Here is a 17,228-nt window from a genome sequence, read left to right as displayed (position 1 = left end):
ATATATAATTAAATGAGAACTAGAATAATGGTATTTCATGGAAGGGAAGTTATATTGCTTATTGAAAATTCTGGTGTTGAAATAAGTATATTTATTTTAAGGTGTATATTAATATTGATGACATAGTATTATATTGCACTTAAAAATTAAACAAATATTACACAATTTGGAGAGCCTTTTCATGAAACTCAGCAAGCAGCTTCTTCATATCTTCAAACCCTGATATTTCCTGAGCTTGTTCTAAAGGAAGCCACTTGAAATCCTGGTGCTCATGAGACAGAGTTACATTCTGATCAGGGTCCTTTATTTTGGCTAACCAATACACAACAGCTTTTGGTTTACCCTTAACTTGATAATTGAGGGTTTTAGAAATATCTTTATATATCTGCAAGAATAATTTCTATTTTATTTTATCTATTGATTCAATATCTCATAATATTCAATCTAAAGTTACATGAAATTTTTATAATAAAAGTTAGATCTTAATTTGTATGTGATATGATTTATTTTTACCCCTAACTATAATTTATTGTTGATAATAATAAAGTTCCACCTCTATACCTCCAAGTCATTTTCTGATAGGCCAGCCTCTTCTTTGGTCTCTCGTAATGCAGTAATCCAGTCAGATTCTCCAGGGTCAACATGGCCTTAACATTTTAGAATACACAAAATGATTACAAAATTTAATTAAAAATTATTAATTATTTAAATTTTATTAATAATTATTTTGCAATTGAAAATAAGAAGAAATCTATATAATCTATATAACTAGTAAATTTTCATTATAATAAGTAAATACACATATATAAACAATAGATATGTAAAATTAACCAAAACACTATGCTATGTCAAGATTTTATTTTATTTTTATTTATTTATTTATTTTGAACAAATTATACATATCTTTAACAATATATACGATAGTAACTATAATAGTATAATACTGTGTCGTAGCTACTAACACCCTCCAATTCGACAGCAGATTTATTTATTATTTGTTAGTAGATTTTTTTCAGTTATTATATTAAATTTAATTGTTACATAAATATTTTGAGGAAATACAAGCAAATCATCGTGATTTGTAAAAGTCTGTTATTACCAATTTTGTTATTACAGATTTTGATTATTCTTCTTATACTTAGTCAAAACGCTCATTGTCATGAAGTAATGGCTGATGTTAATTCTCTTCGGGAAGTTACGCCATCTCTTATATTATAATAAATGGTACTTATATATAGATTACAGTACGATTTAAATATTAGAAAAAAATACCCTTTGGTGGAGTCCAGTGATGTTCTCCATACGAAGTTTGAAGTAAAAGAAAATTTATTATTTGATTACTTTTTTTATAAATCACTAGGCCAGCTGCTCTTGTTGGAGACATGGTAAATTACTATTTTTCTAGAAATAAAAGTAAAACCGTAACCGTAACAGCCTGTGAATGTCCCTCTGCTGGGCTTAAGGCCTCCTCTCCTTTTTTTGAGAAGGTTTGTGAAATAAAAGTACTTAATTTAATTATATATTTTTTTATAATATGAAAAACTCTCGCAAAGAATTACCTCATATATTTTAATTTTATTACTCTTATTTTTATTTTGAATGTAGCTACTTACACTACATACTTAATTATAATTGAATTATTTAATTAAATTGTATAGGTATTCACCTCTGACACTGTTATTGTCAGTCACTTATCTGTCGTCTGTCACATTCACATTCTTAATCTTCGTCGACTGTGATTTACTAATAATAATGATTTTATGAAAACGCTTTTTAACTGTCCAAATTTTTTACATATTTATTATATACAAAAATTTAAATAACAACATTTCTGTCCATCATTTTATAATAATAATTCATAATACCTAAACAATCTAAACATTATTAATCTGTGATTTATTCAAACGTACTTTTGAAGTACGTTTAAGATATAATAAAATTTGCAAATATTTTTTTATAAATAAAAATAAATTATTACATAATATAATGAGGCTTATTTATAACTTTGGTCAATTAACAATGTATCATTCGATGAAAAGTTTTCATGTATTATTCTGAACTTTGAAATATTTTTTCTGCCATGAACCATCATTAAAAAAAAAACATTTCAAACCGCAACGGTGAAGTGACAACAACTGTTGGAACAATTACATTCAAATCATTAGTTCGCTAACCGAATTGTATTATAGTATTTTTAATTTATAATTTGTTTTATTATGATATCAATAGCATCAATATTAATAAAAAGTGTGTTCATGTGAAAAGGTGGATCATTTTTAACAGTTTAAAATGTTACGAAAATGGAAAATATTACTTACAAACTGGGTAAATAACGAAAATATATTACTCTTATTTAATTAGATATTCAATGAAACTTTATAATAAACTGTATGGCTTGTAAATATAATTTCATTCATATGGCTTCTTTGTCTTGCATTTTTTTTAACCGTCCGCACAACCGCCAGGTGCGATATTTGCAATACGGGAGGTCAAATATAGATATTTTGAAATGCTTCAGTCATGATGAAATTAACAATTAAATTATTTAAAAACTTATAATTTAAATTATATCTTGCTGAAAATTTAACTTTATAATTATTTGTGTTTAAGCAAAGAATTATATATTGAGTATGAGAATTGTTAAAAAGTAAGATGCAGGTATATAGTAAGTTTAATCTAAAACAATTAAATGCCAATTGTGTTATTTCTTTCAGATTAACTGTTACTTTGATAACAATATTCAAAAAGATTTTTCAGTAACTGTTGATTCTCTTCTAAATATCATTTCTCATTTACGAGAAAATTTTAGTTTAGACGAGTCAAAATCTTCACTGCTGGATGCACTTACAATTGAAGATTTCATTCTTGAAAAATATCCAGCTTTTAGATTTGATAATGGGAAAGTTAAACCACATACAGAGGAAGAAATATACTTAGCTGCCACTTTGCTTTTATATTTCGTTTGCGTTAATTCAAAAGATGTGAACATAAAGAGTGCTATGTGTAATAAGCTATGTGCAGCTGATCAGGAAACTATATTAAAATTTAGTAAATGCTTAATGCAATGCCCTGTAATCACATCTTCAGATGTTTTGGCAGCTATTACAGGTAAGTTATTTGTATTATATAAAAAATATACATATTTCAGCTTAATAGTTTATGAAGAAATATATATGGATATTAGTGCTGACCTAGTATGTTATGTACTTCATACATTTTTTTTTTTTTTTTTATAGAATAGGAAGGTGGACGAGCATATGGGCCACCTGATGGTAAGTGGTCACCAAACGCCCTTAGACATTGGCATTCTAAGAAATGTCAACCATCGCTTATAGCCAATGCGCCACCAACCTTGGGAACTAAGATTTTATGTCCCTTGTGCCTGTAATTACACTGGCTCACTCACCCTTCAAACCGGAACACAACAATATCAAGTATTGCTGTTTTGCGGTAGAATATCTGATGAGTGGGTGGTACCTACCCAGACGAGCTTGCACAAAGCCCTACCACCAGTAAAACATTCAACATTTATAATTATACAATATAAAATAGAATAAAATTTTCATGTGTCTGAAATTATTTGATGGGAACTTATTATTAGGTTTAAGAAACAGAGGAATTTTTGTTTAAATATTCAGTTGTTTCAGTTCAATGTTTATTAGTAAGACATTAAAAGACAAGTTATATTCTTGTTTATCCACATTAAAGGAAAACAATATTTATACTTAATATGTAGCTGTATTATATATATATATACTGAAATATAATTAAATAAATATAATATATAATGAAAATATAATATATAATTGCATAGGAAAATGTTTCTAATTAACAAATATTTTTGTTCTACATAATGCATCGAGTCAGACTTTGATAGGTTAAGGTTTTTAAAAAAATATTTTTAGAAGCCTGCGGGCAGGATGTTGCTGCTGCCGAAGTGAATCACAATAAAGTGGCAGAAACACCCCCAGCCCTTCGTTCATTACATAGTGAAGTAAGACGACTACAGGCTGCACTGGACGCTGAGCGTTTTGATCGGACCTTTCTTCAAGATGAACTTACTCGGACTAATTTAAAAATGGACAAGCTTTGTGAGTGAATTGTTTTTTGTAAATTTATTTCACTTGCATACTTTAATATTGCTTCCTATTGCTAGTGAATATGCAATAACTGAGCTCAAGTTCTTTATAAAATAAGTTAGCCATAGACAAGGGTTTATATTCAAACTGGCACTATGGCTTATCATGGTTAACTTGATAAATAATTATTCAGATCATCAAATGTGGTTATATTTAACAAAGATTAACATTTAACTTACAGTAAAAGACAAGGAGCAGTACAAGCAAGATATTAATAACTTAAAGGCTAAGATATCTACATGCTGTGGACAAGAGATTGAAACTAAAGATGAAGAGACTTCAAGCAACAATACAGCCAAGTTACTTAAGCAGTTGGAGCAAACTGAACAGAGGTTGGTGAATGTTCAGGAACAGTTGGAGGATGTGCAATATGAGAGAGATACATTTAAAAATAAGGTAACCATATTGATATGATTTTTTCTGACATTCTTTTTTTATGAGTACATTGAATAAACCGCTTTAATATTTTAAATATAAAAAAAGAAATGTGCATATTTAATACCTAATTATTAGACCTATTATAATCTACCAAAACACTTAATCATTAGCAACAAAAGTAGCTTCCTAGTTTATTGGTGGTTTTAGTCCTTACTGGTATTACTTTGGTAACTCATATTAAAATTCTTAAATCCTCGCTATTGTTGCAAGTTGCAGCTGGTGAGCTTGCATTTATACATGCTAATTTCTGACTACCATCGGCTTGAAATTTCATTTTAGATTAGATAGTACTTTTTTGAGAAAAAATAAATTTAAAATATCTTAACTACAACTAAAACACTTGGTTATACTGTGTTATTTATATATCTTTAAAACAACAGGCATCCAAATTTAACACAAGTAAAACAGCAGCGTTCAGCTAATATAGAACACATTTTGTTTACTAAAATAGTGATTTATATCTACTACATTATAAAAAAGAGCTACATGTCTCAAACTATTATAGGCAGAATTTATTTTAATTATTGTCTTTCTCTTTACTGTCAGTTGGATGAACTGAAGAGCGAGAGAGATAAATGGTACACTATAAGTCAGCAAGAGTCTAACCGCGCTTTGCAACTGGTCGAAGAGTTGGACACAGAGCGTAGACAAGTACATTCATTACGTGAGTTGGTCACGGAACTGAGACAGCACAACCGTCTCAATGGTTTTGATACCAGTCAGCTGGAATGTGATGATGTTGACACAAGTGTGCAATCTTTGCCACATAATTCATGTAAGTTACAAATTATCCATATCTTATGTATATACAAGAAAAAACTGAATATTTATTATTTAAATTTAGTCATTCACTCAAGTTATGGTGAAAAAAGAGAAGTGATACCATGAATGGATCAGCCAACTTATGTTGTATCTCAAAAGTATCTCCTATTATTGGTAAACATGTGGTCTTAAGTTTAAATTATACTTATTTTTTTTCATAATTAGGTACATGAAAGATTTCTATTTTCAATGGTATTTATGTAAAATTATTGAAAATTCGTTGTTTAATTTTTTAATATAGCTATATGTAGTGAGGCTTGCGCAAATGTTATCGAGGTCCAGCTTAGTGAGGAGCGCGCTAAAATAGTGCTCCTTAAACAACAGATGGAGATGTTACAGGTACTTACCAAACAATATTAATTATATATTTTCGAAAAATTACATTTATATTGAAGTTTAAATACTTAGTAGATAAAGATACTTATCAGAAAAATACTAATTACTTGTTCCATTATGTGTATAATATTTCAGTTTTAAAAATGCGTTAATTAGGCTTTTATCGTTATTTTAATATTGGTTATAGGATCAATTAAATGATTTAAAAAAGAAATCTGAAGAAGAATGTCAAAGTTTTACTCAAATTATAAGCGAAAAAGATACTGACATCTTTAATTTAAAACATCGTATTAATGAGGAAATAGAAGAAAGGAATGCATTAAAATCTCATTATGATAACGAGGTCACAAAGTTAAATAATGAGGTCAACGAATTGGAGCAGAGGTTAAGAGATACGGGTGAAAATTCAAGGAGAATAATTGATTCAAAAATGAAGGAAATTCAAATATTACAGGAGGAGAAATTGTCGCTTCTGCAAAGCTTATCTGACGAAATAACAAAATTCGACAACGTCATTAAAGATCTTAAAACAGAAATAGATACAGAAAAAACCTCTAAGTTTAAAATGCGGGATGAATACGAAAAACAAATGATGAAGTTAAAGGAAAAGGTTTCAAATAGAAATAATGAATTGGTAGAGTTACAGAATAAAATCTTTGAAAAGGGTGAAAAGATTGAGGAACTACAAGGTGATCTAAGAAATGAAAAAGAATTGTCAAACAAGTATCTCATTGAGGTTAAAAACTTGAGTGCTCAAATCCAAGAATTTGAAAATAACTTACAAGAAAAGGTTGGCGAAGTTTCAAATCTAAAGGAACAATTGCAACAATATGTTATGTTCAATGAGACTTTAAATAAGGATATACATCATGTTAGGTCTTGTTTATCAAAATCTAATAGAGAAAGCAAACATTTAGAAGAATGCAATGAAAAATTAAATATTGAAATGAATAATCGAAAAACTAAAATTGAACAATTAGAGAAGGAAATCGAATATCAAGGAGTTATATTTGACGAAGAAAAGAAAAAATTACAGTACAGCCTAGACGAAATTAATGCAACAGTTGATGCCTTGAAAAATCAATTGCAAAATGAGATTGATTACAAAATTAGCATTGAAGATGAAAGGCAGACTTTATCGGATGATATAAGTAAATTAAAAAAAGAATTAACAACAATGAAATCAGCAAATATAAAACTTGATAAAGATTTAATTGAACAAAAAGAATTTAATGAAAAGCAAAAAGAGGAGTGCGAAAAATTAAAAACAATTATTAAACAACTTAATGAAAACGTATGTGAAAAAGAGTCTGCTATACAGCAATCTAAAGAACTCTTGACGAAACAAAAAGAAGAATTTGATGAAGATTTTCGCAAAAAAGAAGCAATTATTGATTCCACAAACGATACTTTATTATCTACAATAGCAGAAAAAGATAATATAAAACATGAATTAGATATGATACTTACAGAAAAACAAGATTTATTAAAAAATATTCATGACAAGGAAAATAGTATTGTGATATTGCAGACTAAGTTTGACCAGTTATCTAATTTAGCCGATGAAAAAAAAAGTAGTAAGTAATTGTATTGTGACTTACTTAATAATAATTTTATCTTATATTCAATATTTATATTAATCTATATATTCAATTTTCAGTTATAAAGGGACTTGAAGAAAATATAATAGAGAAAGATCAAGCATATGACATCCTGCAAAAGAACTTTGACATTCAAACTACTACACTTATGACAAAATTAAATGAAATGGAAGTATCTATAAAAGAATTCAGAACAAAATCTAAAAATTGTGTCGAAAGTAAAGAATTACAAATAGAATTACTAAAATTGGACTTGGAAAAACTACAAGCATTGCTACAAAGTGAACGTGAAAAAACATTGATCATTGAAAGTGAAAAAACAATTTTGATGCAGCAGCTAGATCACATAAATGCTTATAAAAATAGAATCGAAAATGAATATTTGAATAAATGTGCGACATTAAACAATACTAGCGCTCAATTAAATGATGATATACTCAAGAAAATTGAAGAGTTAGATAAACTGAAGGAGGAAGTTGAAATTTTATCCAAAAATATTAGAGATAAAACTGAAGGTAATATTACATATAACTTTAATTTAAAAAATTTAATATTGAAATTAACACTGGATTTTTTCAGAGAGTTCTTCATTTATTCTCGTTATTAAGTTTTTTTATATTTATTTCAGAAATAGAGAGTCTGAGGTGTAAATCAAATGAATTATTAGAAGAAATCAACGAGAAAAATATACAAAATAAGGAGTTAAGTTTAAAAGTTCAAAAATTAGAATGTTTGATTGCAGAGTCTAAAGAAGAATTAAAAAAGGTTATGGATAACAACTTGCAAGTAGTTGAGGCTTTACAAAAAGAAAAGAATCAGTTACATTATACAATAGAAGAAGATAACAGCACTTATGAAATAATGGTTAAAGAAAAAGATCTAATTATAGAGAACCTTGAAAGGGAATTACAAAACAAAGCAGAAAGTCTAGAACATTTAATGAAGGACCATGAGAATGAAAAATTAGTGATAGAAAAGTTTAAAAGCAATATGCAGGAACAAGTTAACACAAAGAACTCTCAAATTAAAGATTTAACTGAAAAAATACACCAATCAGAAGCTAGCTTGCAAGAAAAAGAACTATTGTTGGACACTTTGAATTCAAAAATTAACATTTTAACAGATGACAAAGATAAATTAACTCTAGAAATTAATTTACTGAGACAAACATGTTCTGAAAGTGCACACACAAATGATCTTTTGAAGGAAAATCTTACCATTGAAAAAGCTGAAAGAGATGCTCTTGAAACTGAAAAACAAAGTTTAATTAAAGTAAACGAAGAATTATTAAGAAAAGTAACAAATGTCGAATCTGAATACAAAAATGTAGTATCGGAAAGAGAAAGTTTATTAAATGAAAAAGCTATTTTAGTGCAACAAATTATGGAAGAAAGGTCCATTTTAAAAATTGCAGACGAAGGGAAAGAAGCTTTACTAGCAGAGAAAAGGAAAATAGACCAACAGTTAGAAGAATTAAGAGAAGAAAATAATTTGTTAGCACAAGCAAAAGATTGTCTCACTCAACAGCTTGTGGAAGAAAGACATTCTAAAGAATTGGCAGAACAGGAAAAACAAAATATTAGCGAACTGAAGGCAGATTTAGAAACTAAATTAAATGACGTAACAAGAATTAAATTTGATTTACAAGAAAAAATTCATATCTTAACAAGTGACATCGATATTTATACCAACAAATATGAAACCGAAAAATGTTTAAGTATAAGTTTGAATGATGAAATTAACAACTTAAAACAAGAAATAGGAAAAATATCAAATGAATATGAAAATCTTATCTCTAATTTGAAAGATTCAAAAAGAGAGTTGCTAGATCAGAAAAATACTATAGAACTTTTAACTAATAACCAAGCAATACTTGAACAAGAAAAAGAATCATTGAAGATAATGTGCGATGGTTTAAGAGACAAAATGCAAAAAGTTAATGAAACACTTACTGCAGAAATTAACGACAAGCAAGAAGAAATAAATGTACTTAATATTGATATTAATTCAATGAAATCTGACTACAAAAGTATGTGTTTTTTACTTAAACATATATTTTGATTTCTTTAGAGGATAATTTATATATTTTTTAAATATTTTATTTCAGCTCTAGAAGAAAGTAATAAGCAAATTAACAATATTCTTAATTGTGGGTTTAACAAGATATTAGATAATATTAAAAAGGATGGAATATGCTTAGATGTTCTACAAAAGTTAGAAAATTTTGAAAAACAAAATATTCAGACTGATGCGTGTTGTGACGTCCTTCTAAGTATCATTTCTGATTTAACCTCGGAGATAGCAATGAAGAAAGACATGGAAAATATTTTGAAAGAAAAAGATTCATTTGTTAAAAATGTGTCAGAACTCGCCGAAAACAAGGAGAAACGTATTGCACAATTGGAGGATCAGATTCGGGACCTTCAAAAACTTTTTGACGAATCTAAGAAAGGTAAGTGCAATTTTAGTTAATTTTTTTAATAATATTGTTTCTGTGGTATTGTATGGTTTATATTTTATTATTGTACTATAAAAAACATTAACAATTGCGTCAGCCGCTATGTTAGCGCTGTCATTTGACCGAGCTTGCATATAAACAAAGTCATCACTCACAAAAAATATTTTCCTATTTATATATTTTAATCACTATATTTATATACATTATATTTTATACATGAATAAATCATGTAGCAAAATGTTCGCCAGCTCCATTCTATATTACAGTTTTATTACTTATTACATTTATATATAAGGTACTAAAAATTAATCCAAGATTTCATTATAATTCAATTTAAATATTTGTCAAAAATTATAATAGATTTATTAGAATTTACATATCGGTAAAATTAAGAATGATACGTTTACAGAGATCTCTAAACAAATTGACTCATATAACACAAAGATAGAGTCAAAAGTAAGAGAAATCACACAGTTACAGTCGGAAAACGAATCGCTCAATATCGAGCTAAATGATCTTAAAGTTCAATTAGATGTCAAAGTTCATTCCCTGAAAGACAAACTTGTTGATAACGAGAATTTGACGGATAAGCTGAAGGAGACGTATGAAAATCAGATAGATAACTTGAATATGATGATATCGAAGCTAACCAATTACTTGAAAGAGAAAACAACAGAATTGGAAGTTATGAGGGTTGAAAAGGAAAGATTACAACATACTATTGAAGACAGAAATATAGGTAACTGTAGTAAAATAATAGCCATAATGCATCCACAAACATATTTCTTTATGCTCAGTTACTTGATTAATTTGGTCGATTTTCCGATTTTTTTATCAACTAAAATTTTTAATTGAAAATAAAATAAGAATTTACACTTTATGTTATAAAATGTAATCATTATTAGGATATTTTATTAGGATATTTTTTTTTTTTATTGTAGCTCTAACATCTTTGGAAAATGATTTAATAATTCAAAAGCAGAATCAAGACAAACTCATATCGGAATTCGAATCTGAAAGACTTGTACTTAAAAATATGATCACAGTTACTGAATCTGTTATGGAAGACCAGAAAAGTAGTCTTAATAATATTATATCTGAACATGTTAAATCAAATGAAGCTTTAGAAAGGGAAATAATAACACTGAAAGCCATAATCGATTCTGAAAAAACTAAATTTGAAACTGAACTAAGAGAAAATGAACTGAAAGCGAAGACAGCATTTGATGCAGTATTTAAAGATTTAAGTGATGTGCGTAAAGAAAAGGAAATAATAGAAGAAGATTTTGAATCTCAAATCGAAACTCTTAATAATAAAGTTACATCACTAGAGCAAGGTGTTCTAGAGAAAACTTGTATAATAGATACAATGAAAGACGAAAATAAAGATTTGATTGAAAAGTTAGAGAAATATAAAGAAGGTAAAATAAATAAATATATAAACAAGAAAATATGTAAAAAAAAATATTCTTAATGCATTTATCCTTTTAAATTTATTTTATTTTATTTCAGATATTGTTTTCTTAGAAGAAAAAGGCAATGAATGGAAAATTAAAAAAGACAGCATTGAAGTTGAATATGAAAGCAAATTAAAAAAAATAGACGAGGATTTGGGAAAGCAATGTAAACATGCAAATGAATTGGAAGTTTTACTTGAAAACAAATCAAAAGAAACCAATGAAATGGAAATGAAAGTACACAATCTTGAAGAACAGATAAAGAAAATAGTTGAAGAAAAAGAAGTTATAGAATCAGACAAAAGTAAATATGTTAATGAAATTACTGAATTAAAGGCAGATTTAGAAAAACGTGTTATCAAACAGAATGAAGTGTGTACAGAATTAAAGAATGAAAATATGGAACTCCTTCAAGTAATTAAAGAGAAAAATTTAGGTACTTATAGGATATATTATAATTTTATTAATATAATATATTACTATTAATATTTATTAATACAAATATTTAATTACAGAAATTTTAAAATTAGAAGAATGTCTGCATTCACAAATGACACAACAAAATGAAGACAATATAAAAGAAAAAATAAATCTCGCAAACAAATGTTCTATTTTAGAGGAATATCAAGGAAAAGCAGAAACTGAACTAGAAAATCGTCAAAAAGAAATACTTATTCTTCAAGAAGAAATAAAAACATTAACCACTAAAGCTTCTGAGGAAGTGACTCAGAGAGACAAAATTATAACTGAAATCAAAGAAGAGAAGGATGCTTTAATAAACAATTTAAATGAACAATTAAAACAATTACAAGGTTCCGTAGATGATTTGAAAACCCAAGTGAAAATAAGGGAAGCAGACATTAAAATTATTACAAACAAGTTAAATGAAAGAAACCAGCAGGAGGGCATCATTAAAACATTACGGAAAGAAAACGAAGAACTGTGTAAAGCGATGGGGCAAATTGAGACTTGTAAGTTATCTTGTATTTAAATATAATTGAGATCATCAGATCTCAAGAATTATTTTTAAACATATCTTATGTAAACTAAACATTTTATATATTTTTTCTTTTAGTTGCCGTTGTAAGTCAAGATAAGTCATGTCCCAAATATTCTGGACAAGCTGACACAAATCACCGCGACCTTCACCTACAGGTAGATAACACTTCACCAGACACACATTCGTCCATAGAAAGCTATAAAACCATATCTGACTTAGAAAAAATCATTCATGACAAAAACCGGACCATTACAACCCTTCAAAGTGATATCACCTATTTAAAATCATTGATAGCTGAATCTGAAAACAAACTTCTAGACGTTTCCAAGGACTTGGAAATGAGCAAAGAAAACTGTCAGCAACTATCGAATCAGCTCAAAAAAATTGTTCACCAAAAGAATGAAGAAATAGCCGAGCTCAAAAAGCAAGTGACCAAAATGAGTGTCACTGAAAACAGAGCTAGTCAAATTATTAAGGTGTCCGCCAAATATCAAGCGATAATATTGAAGAGAATAGCGGAAATCAAGTCGAATACAGTACTTAAGGAGTTGACGAACTTCGGCAATTCGAACACTGATAATGACATCAGACGGAGCTTAAATGCAGGTACTATCACGATGGAAGACTTGGAGAACTTCTTGGAAACTACCGAGAGGCATATACGGCGCTGTTCGGAGAAACAGATCATATTGCAAAAAGAAAGGGATAGACTGAGCGATGTTAACAGGATTAACGAGTCAGAAATAATAAACATGAGGAAGTTCCTAACGGAATTGTCCGTCAGCATAAAGACATTTAACTCAGTGAGGGAATTGTACACTCAAAAACTGAGCAGAGTTATATCTATACAGCGGACGGTCAGGCGAGAGATATTGAGTCTCGACGGCCATATAACGGACGCCACGATGTGTAAGTTGGAAAGAGGATACGCCGCGGTGATGCAAGATTTATCCGAATGTGCGTTGAATCTAGAGAGGTGGATCGAGCGCTGCATCTCGAGGACTATATCCTCGGAAAAAATCAAACAGGCGTTCACAAGTGACGCAGACCGTGTGTCCCTCGCCTCCGGGAGCTTCCAGAACGCGAGTTTGGAAGTCCAGTTGGACGAGTTACAGAATTCATTCCAGAAGCTTTTAGAAGAAATTGCCCGAGCGCAGAAGGGAGAGGGTGCCAAAGATCCCCAATCCGTAACGGTGATGGAGGTCCGTGCGGAATACGAGGACAAACTCAACAGGATGAAGGCGAAAATGGTCAGTATCCTCCCCATACTGTTCTTGATACTAGCCTATCAGGTGGTGTGGTGGTTCTACTTGCAAATGGACTATTGGTGAATGATATTTTCATTTTTTGACTCGGTGTTGCTTACTCGCTGTGATGACTTGTGAAGTCTTATTTATATAATAAAGTATGTTTTAATGGATGCTTTTGTTTTATTTATCTTGTTTTAATTATCGAGTGTTCATTAAAGCATAATGTAGCTTAGTATGTTTTTGAATTTATGCCTTACGACAATTCGAAAAGGTAACTAGAATTTCTATATAAGCATGTGCATGGTTTATTTTGCATCTTAGCCGTTTGTTTTATTTGACAGCATGCCTTTAGGGATATACAATAAATATTTGTAACGAACAATCGTAAAGATTTTGTAATAAGTAAAATTTAATCGTAATCTTCTATTTTCAGAAACAACTCTGTCACGAGCAGATAGCATTGTTTAAGGAGAAACATAGAGAGGAAGTGGAGTCCCTTGAATTAGAACTGCAGAAAGCCCATCACAAGTTGCGCGAGTCGAGTAGAGCGTATGAGGAACACATCAAAAGTCTAACGACGGACCTTTGGAATGTCGGTGAGAAGTTCCTAGTGAAGAAGGACGAAGCTGATTGGTTGAGAAAGAAGCAGAAATATGGTTCTCTGATGTCATTACAGCACGTACACTCGGTATGTATAAAAAATATTAAGCTAGAAAAACAGACCTTGTGGATCCTTAGCTTCGCCTTGTAATGCATTGAAATATATTTTAAACTGATTAACTAATGTACTTGTAATGTAGCTAAGATGGCCCCGTGGTAACAACACGTGAGTGTTAATCGAATTTTAAGTCCAGTTATGCTTAATTTATTAAAATTTACTTAGTGCTTAGCGATTTAGGAATAATTTTAGTAGTTATTTTGATCAGAAATAACTAAAAATTAAAATGTTGCTTCATACTCTAAAATACTTTCTATTGTGTTGGTAAGCGTTATATATTCGTATGTATTTTTTAGTTTATGATGTGGAAACTCTGGGAATAAACGTCGTTAGTTTTCATCCTATTATTATAATATATTCTATATTATATATATATAGGTACTGATGTGGAAATAATATATTTTTTTCCAGTCCGGTCTCGCCTCTCAGCCGGAGGAACCGTCTCGTCCCTCCGACACGCACTCGTTACGATCCTTGCCCGTTTCTAAGAATAACCCTAAATGTAAGTTGGATAGCAATAATATTATTTTAATACGAATACATAGTCAATGTGTGATGTTATAATAAGATTTTAGTTTCTTTAAGGTTTCTATTTCCGAATTTTAGGTAAATAAATATATTTTTTCTACGTTTTATTACACAAATGTAAATTTATTAAAGACTGTTGCTTTTTTTTTTGCTGGCTATGCAAAGCTCGCACTTCCCATTTCGGTATTGGAGGATTCCAGGATTATTGTTGTTGTAGCTTAATTGGTGGTTCGGCTTTGTGCAATTCCATCTGGGTAGGTACATACTCATTTCATATTCTACCGTCAAACCGTACGGTTCGATGAGTGAGCCAGTGTAAGTACCGGCTTGGTGACGAAGTGTGTAACGATGCGTGTGTGCGCAGCGGAGGCGCGCGCGCTGCAGATGTCGGACGAGGAGGGCGAGGTGTTCGACAACCGCTGCCTGCGCGAGCTGCGCACGCCGCACGAGCCGCGCCGCCTGTCCGAGCTGCGCTGGCGGAACTCGCTGTGCCCGCCGCACCTCAAGAGCTCCTACCCCGCCGAGACGCAGTTCGCGCCCGCCGTGCACGAGGACGACATCAAGGTGAGCCCGCACTCACATACAACGTCCTCGTTAATCGGTAACTAGCCATTCGTGATAATGGAATGAAAACCACACTAGTTCCCTATATTGTTTAAATATCATATACATTACTTACATAAAAATGTTTTGATTTTATTGAATACATGAAAAAGTAAATTTTATAATAAACAAAATAATTTATAATTATGACACTCATAAAATTAAAATTAAATAAATTTGCTCTATGAAGTTTGTCTATAACTAAAAAGTCGTATCGACATATTTTCGTTACCATAGCAGTTTTCGTATCAACAATAGTTCTTGGTTTAGACGAATATTTCGTTTATTTAACTATTCAATAGATTTAATTACAAGTATTGTTGTTTTGTGTACTTTTAGTGTACGGGTAATATGTCGCTGGGAGGAAAGCAAAGGAAGGAAGTTGGCATCACGGTATACAAGAAACCCGGCCCACCGACACCCAGCAAACAAGCGGGGAGACTTTCTGCAACTGTAAGTGAAAATCATGCGTGTTTTGTATTTTAATAAGATCAGACAATAATTTAGGTAAATTATTAAAAAAATATCTTAACCTTAAAAGTTATATAGTGAATAAGTATAAGTATAGCGAGACAATTTATAATTCAATACTTTTTAGATTATAGTACCTTGGGAATGTAACAATCGCCTCCAGGTCATTTCAAATAAAAATATCATGACATAAACCTCCTCAACACCAAGGTATTACTTTTCGAACTGATGGTTGATTTTTGACAGTGCCAACCAAGTGACCTTTTATTGTATGTTTGAATTTGTATGGAACCGGTTAGTCGTTTAAGTCAAATCAGTTTAGATACAAATACCAAGAACATTCCAGATATAAAGAGACTCATATTATCGTAAGAGGTGCACGTATATAATACGCTGATATAATCTTATATTTAAAAAAGCATCAAAAGTAAGTCAATAGGGTCAACTGAGATCCAATTTTAGTAAGGTACATTTAATTCTATATTCAAATATCAACAGCAGGTCATATTGATTGTAATTGATAAATATTTATTTTATGGCAATTTACTCCTTAGGGGGTTAGACGTAGGAAAAAAATGTTTGGGAAATGGGTCATTTTTGTAGATAAAAACTTGTCTTTGTTTATACGGAAACTAATTTCTCGCCTAAAAACTAATTTGAGAAATATCGGATATTTCGAATAGTTCAATGGGAAAGCAAGCATACGGCCAGTATATTATAAATGACCAAATTACACTATATTTTCATATTTACGTTTAAGGATTCTGAACTTCGACAGTCGCTTCGAGTGGACGTGGACCCTTCAGCTTCCCGCAAGACGAGCACGCCATCACGAATTCGATCACTATTTCGTTCCTCTAAAAATGATACAACAGAAGTGAGTTTTTATATTTATAATTGTGTCAGCTGTATTTCTCTTTACGGGTCAATTTAAATTTGTAATAGAGAATTATAACAAGGTTATAATTCTAACGTTATAGTTATAACGCCAAGGTTGGTGGCGCATTGGCTATGTAAGCGATGGTTGATATTTTTTACAATGCCAATGTCTAAGGGCGTTTGGTGACCACTTACCATCAGGTGGCCCATATGATCGCCCGTCTTCCTAGTATATAAAAAAAAATATTAACTACTTAGTTGATATACATATTTTATTACGCTATCGTAAAAAAATATTAAATTTATATGAATACAAATTAATATAGTAAATGTGAAATTATTTTTAATGTTTAGTTCTAATTAAATTGTAACATAAATGTTTTTGTTTTTCAGGGCACACCTCGCAGCCGACGATTAAGTAACATTTTTAGAAAGAAATGAATACAACTCATCCTGTTTTGTTTTATGATATTTTTCGATTAATACATTTTATTAATTTATTATTTTAAAGATTAAAAGCGTTTTATT

At 30.1% G+C, this 17,228-nt stretch overlaps 2 protein-coding genes across 4 annotated transcripts; one reads left to right on the top strand and one right to left on the bottom strand.

Moving 5' to 3' along the window:
* Positions 1-76: 76 nt before the first annotated feature.
* On the bottom strand, positions 77-1,694 carry LOC126774690 (bis(5'-nucleosyl)-tetraphosphatase [asymmetrical]). 2 transcript variants are annotated; one of them, XM_050496227.1, is made up of 4 exons: positions 1,560-1,694; positions 1,273-1,401; positions 562-647; positions 77-385 (listed from the first exon to the last, which is right to left on the bottom strand). In XM_050496227.1, the coding sequence occupies exons 2-4, from the start codon at positions 1,382-1,384 to the stop codon at positions 158-160; spliced, it is 426 nt and encodes a 141-aa protein (XP_050352184.1). In that variant the 5' UTR covers positions 1,385-1,401; positions 1,560-1,694; the 3' UTR covers positions 77-157. The 2 variants fall into 2 exon arrangements, with proteins under 2 accessions (XP_050352184.1, XP_050352183.1); XM_050496226.1 differs by lacking the exon at positions 1,560-1,694 and having other exon boundaries at positions 1,273-1,548.
* Positions 1,695-2,123: 429 nt separating this feature from the next.
* LOC126774660 (putative leucine-rich repeat-containing protein DDB_G0290503) lies at positions 2,124-17,216 on the top strand. Of its 2 annotated transcripts, none has more exons than XM_050496182.1 (21): positions 2,124-2,325; positions 2,715-3,108; positions 3,906-4,091; positions 4,321-4,535; positions 5,124-5,352; positions 5,641-5,738; positions 5,923-7,312; positions 7,396-7,851; positions 7,965-9,365; positions 9,444-9,788; positions 10,204-10,533; positions 10,736-11,215; positions 11,307-11,687; positions 11,767-12,222; positions 12,327-12,406; positions 13,935-14,189; positions 14,631-14,721; positions 15,112-15,311; positions 15,690-15,803; positions 16,582-16,698; positions 17,094-17,216. In XM_050496182.1, the coding sequence occupies exons 1-21, from the start codon at positions 2,290-2,292 to the stop codon at positions 17,139-17,141; spliced, it is 7,302 nt and encodes a 2,433-aa protein (XP_050352139.1). In that variant the 5' UTR covers positions 2,124-2,289; the 3' UTR covers positions 17,142-17,216. The 2 variants fall into 2 exon arrangements, with proteins under 2 accessions (XP_050352139.1, XP_050352138.1); XM_050496181.1 differs by having other exon boundaries at positions 2,125-2,325; positions 12,327-13,501.
* Positions 17,217-17,228: the final 12 nt, after the last annotated feature.

Source organism: Nymphalis io, chromosome 17, assembly GCF_905147045.1.
Source record: "Nymphalis io chromosome 17, ilAglIoxx1.1, whole genome shotgun sequence".
Lineage (NCBI taxonomy): Eukaryota > Metazoa > Arthropoda > Insecta > Lepidoptera > Nymphalidae > Nymphalis > Nymphalis io.
Note: the sequence above shows the minus strand (reverse complement) of the source record. Positions and strands in the feature narration are given on the sequence as shown.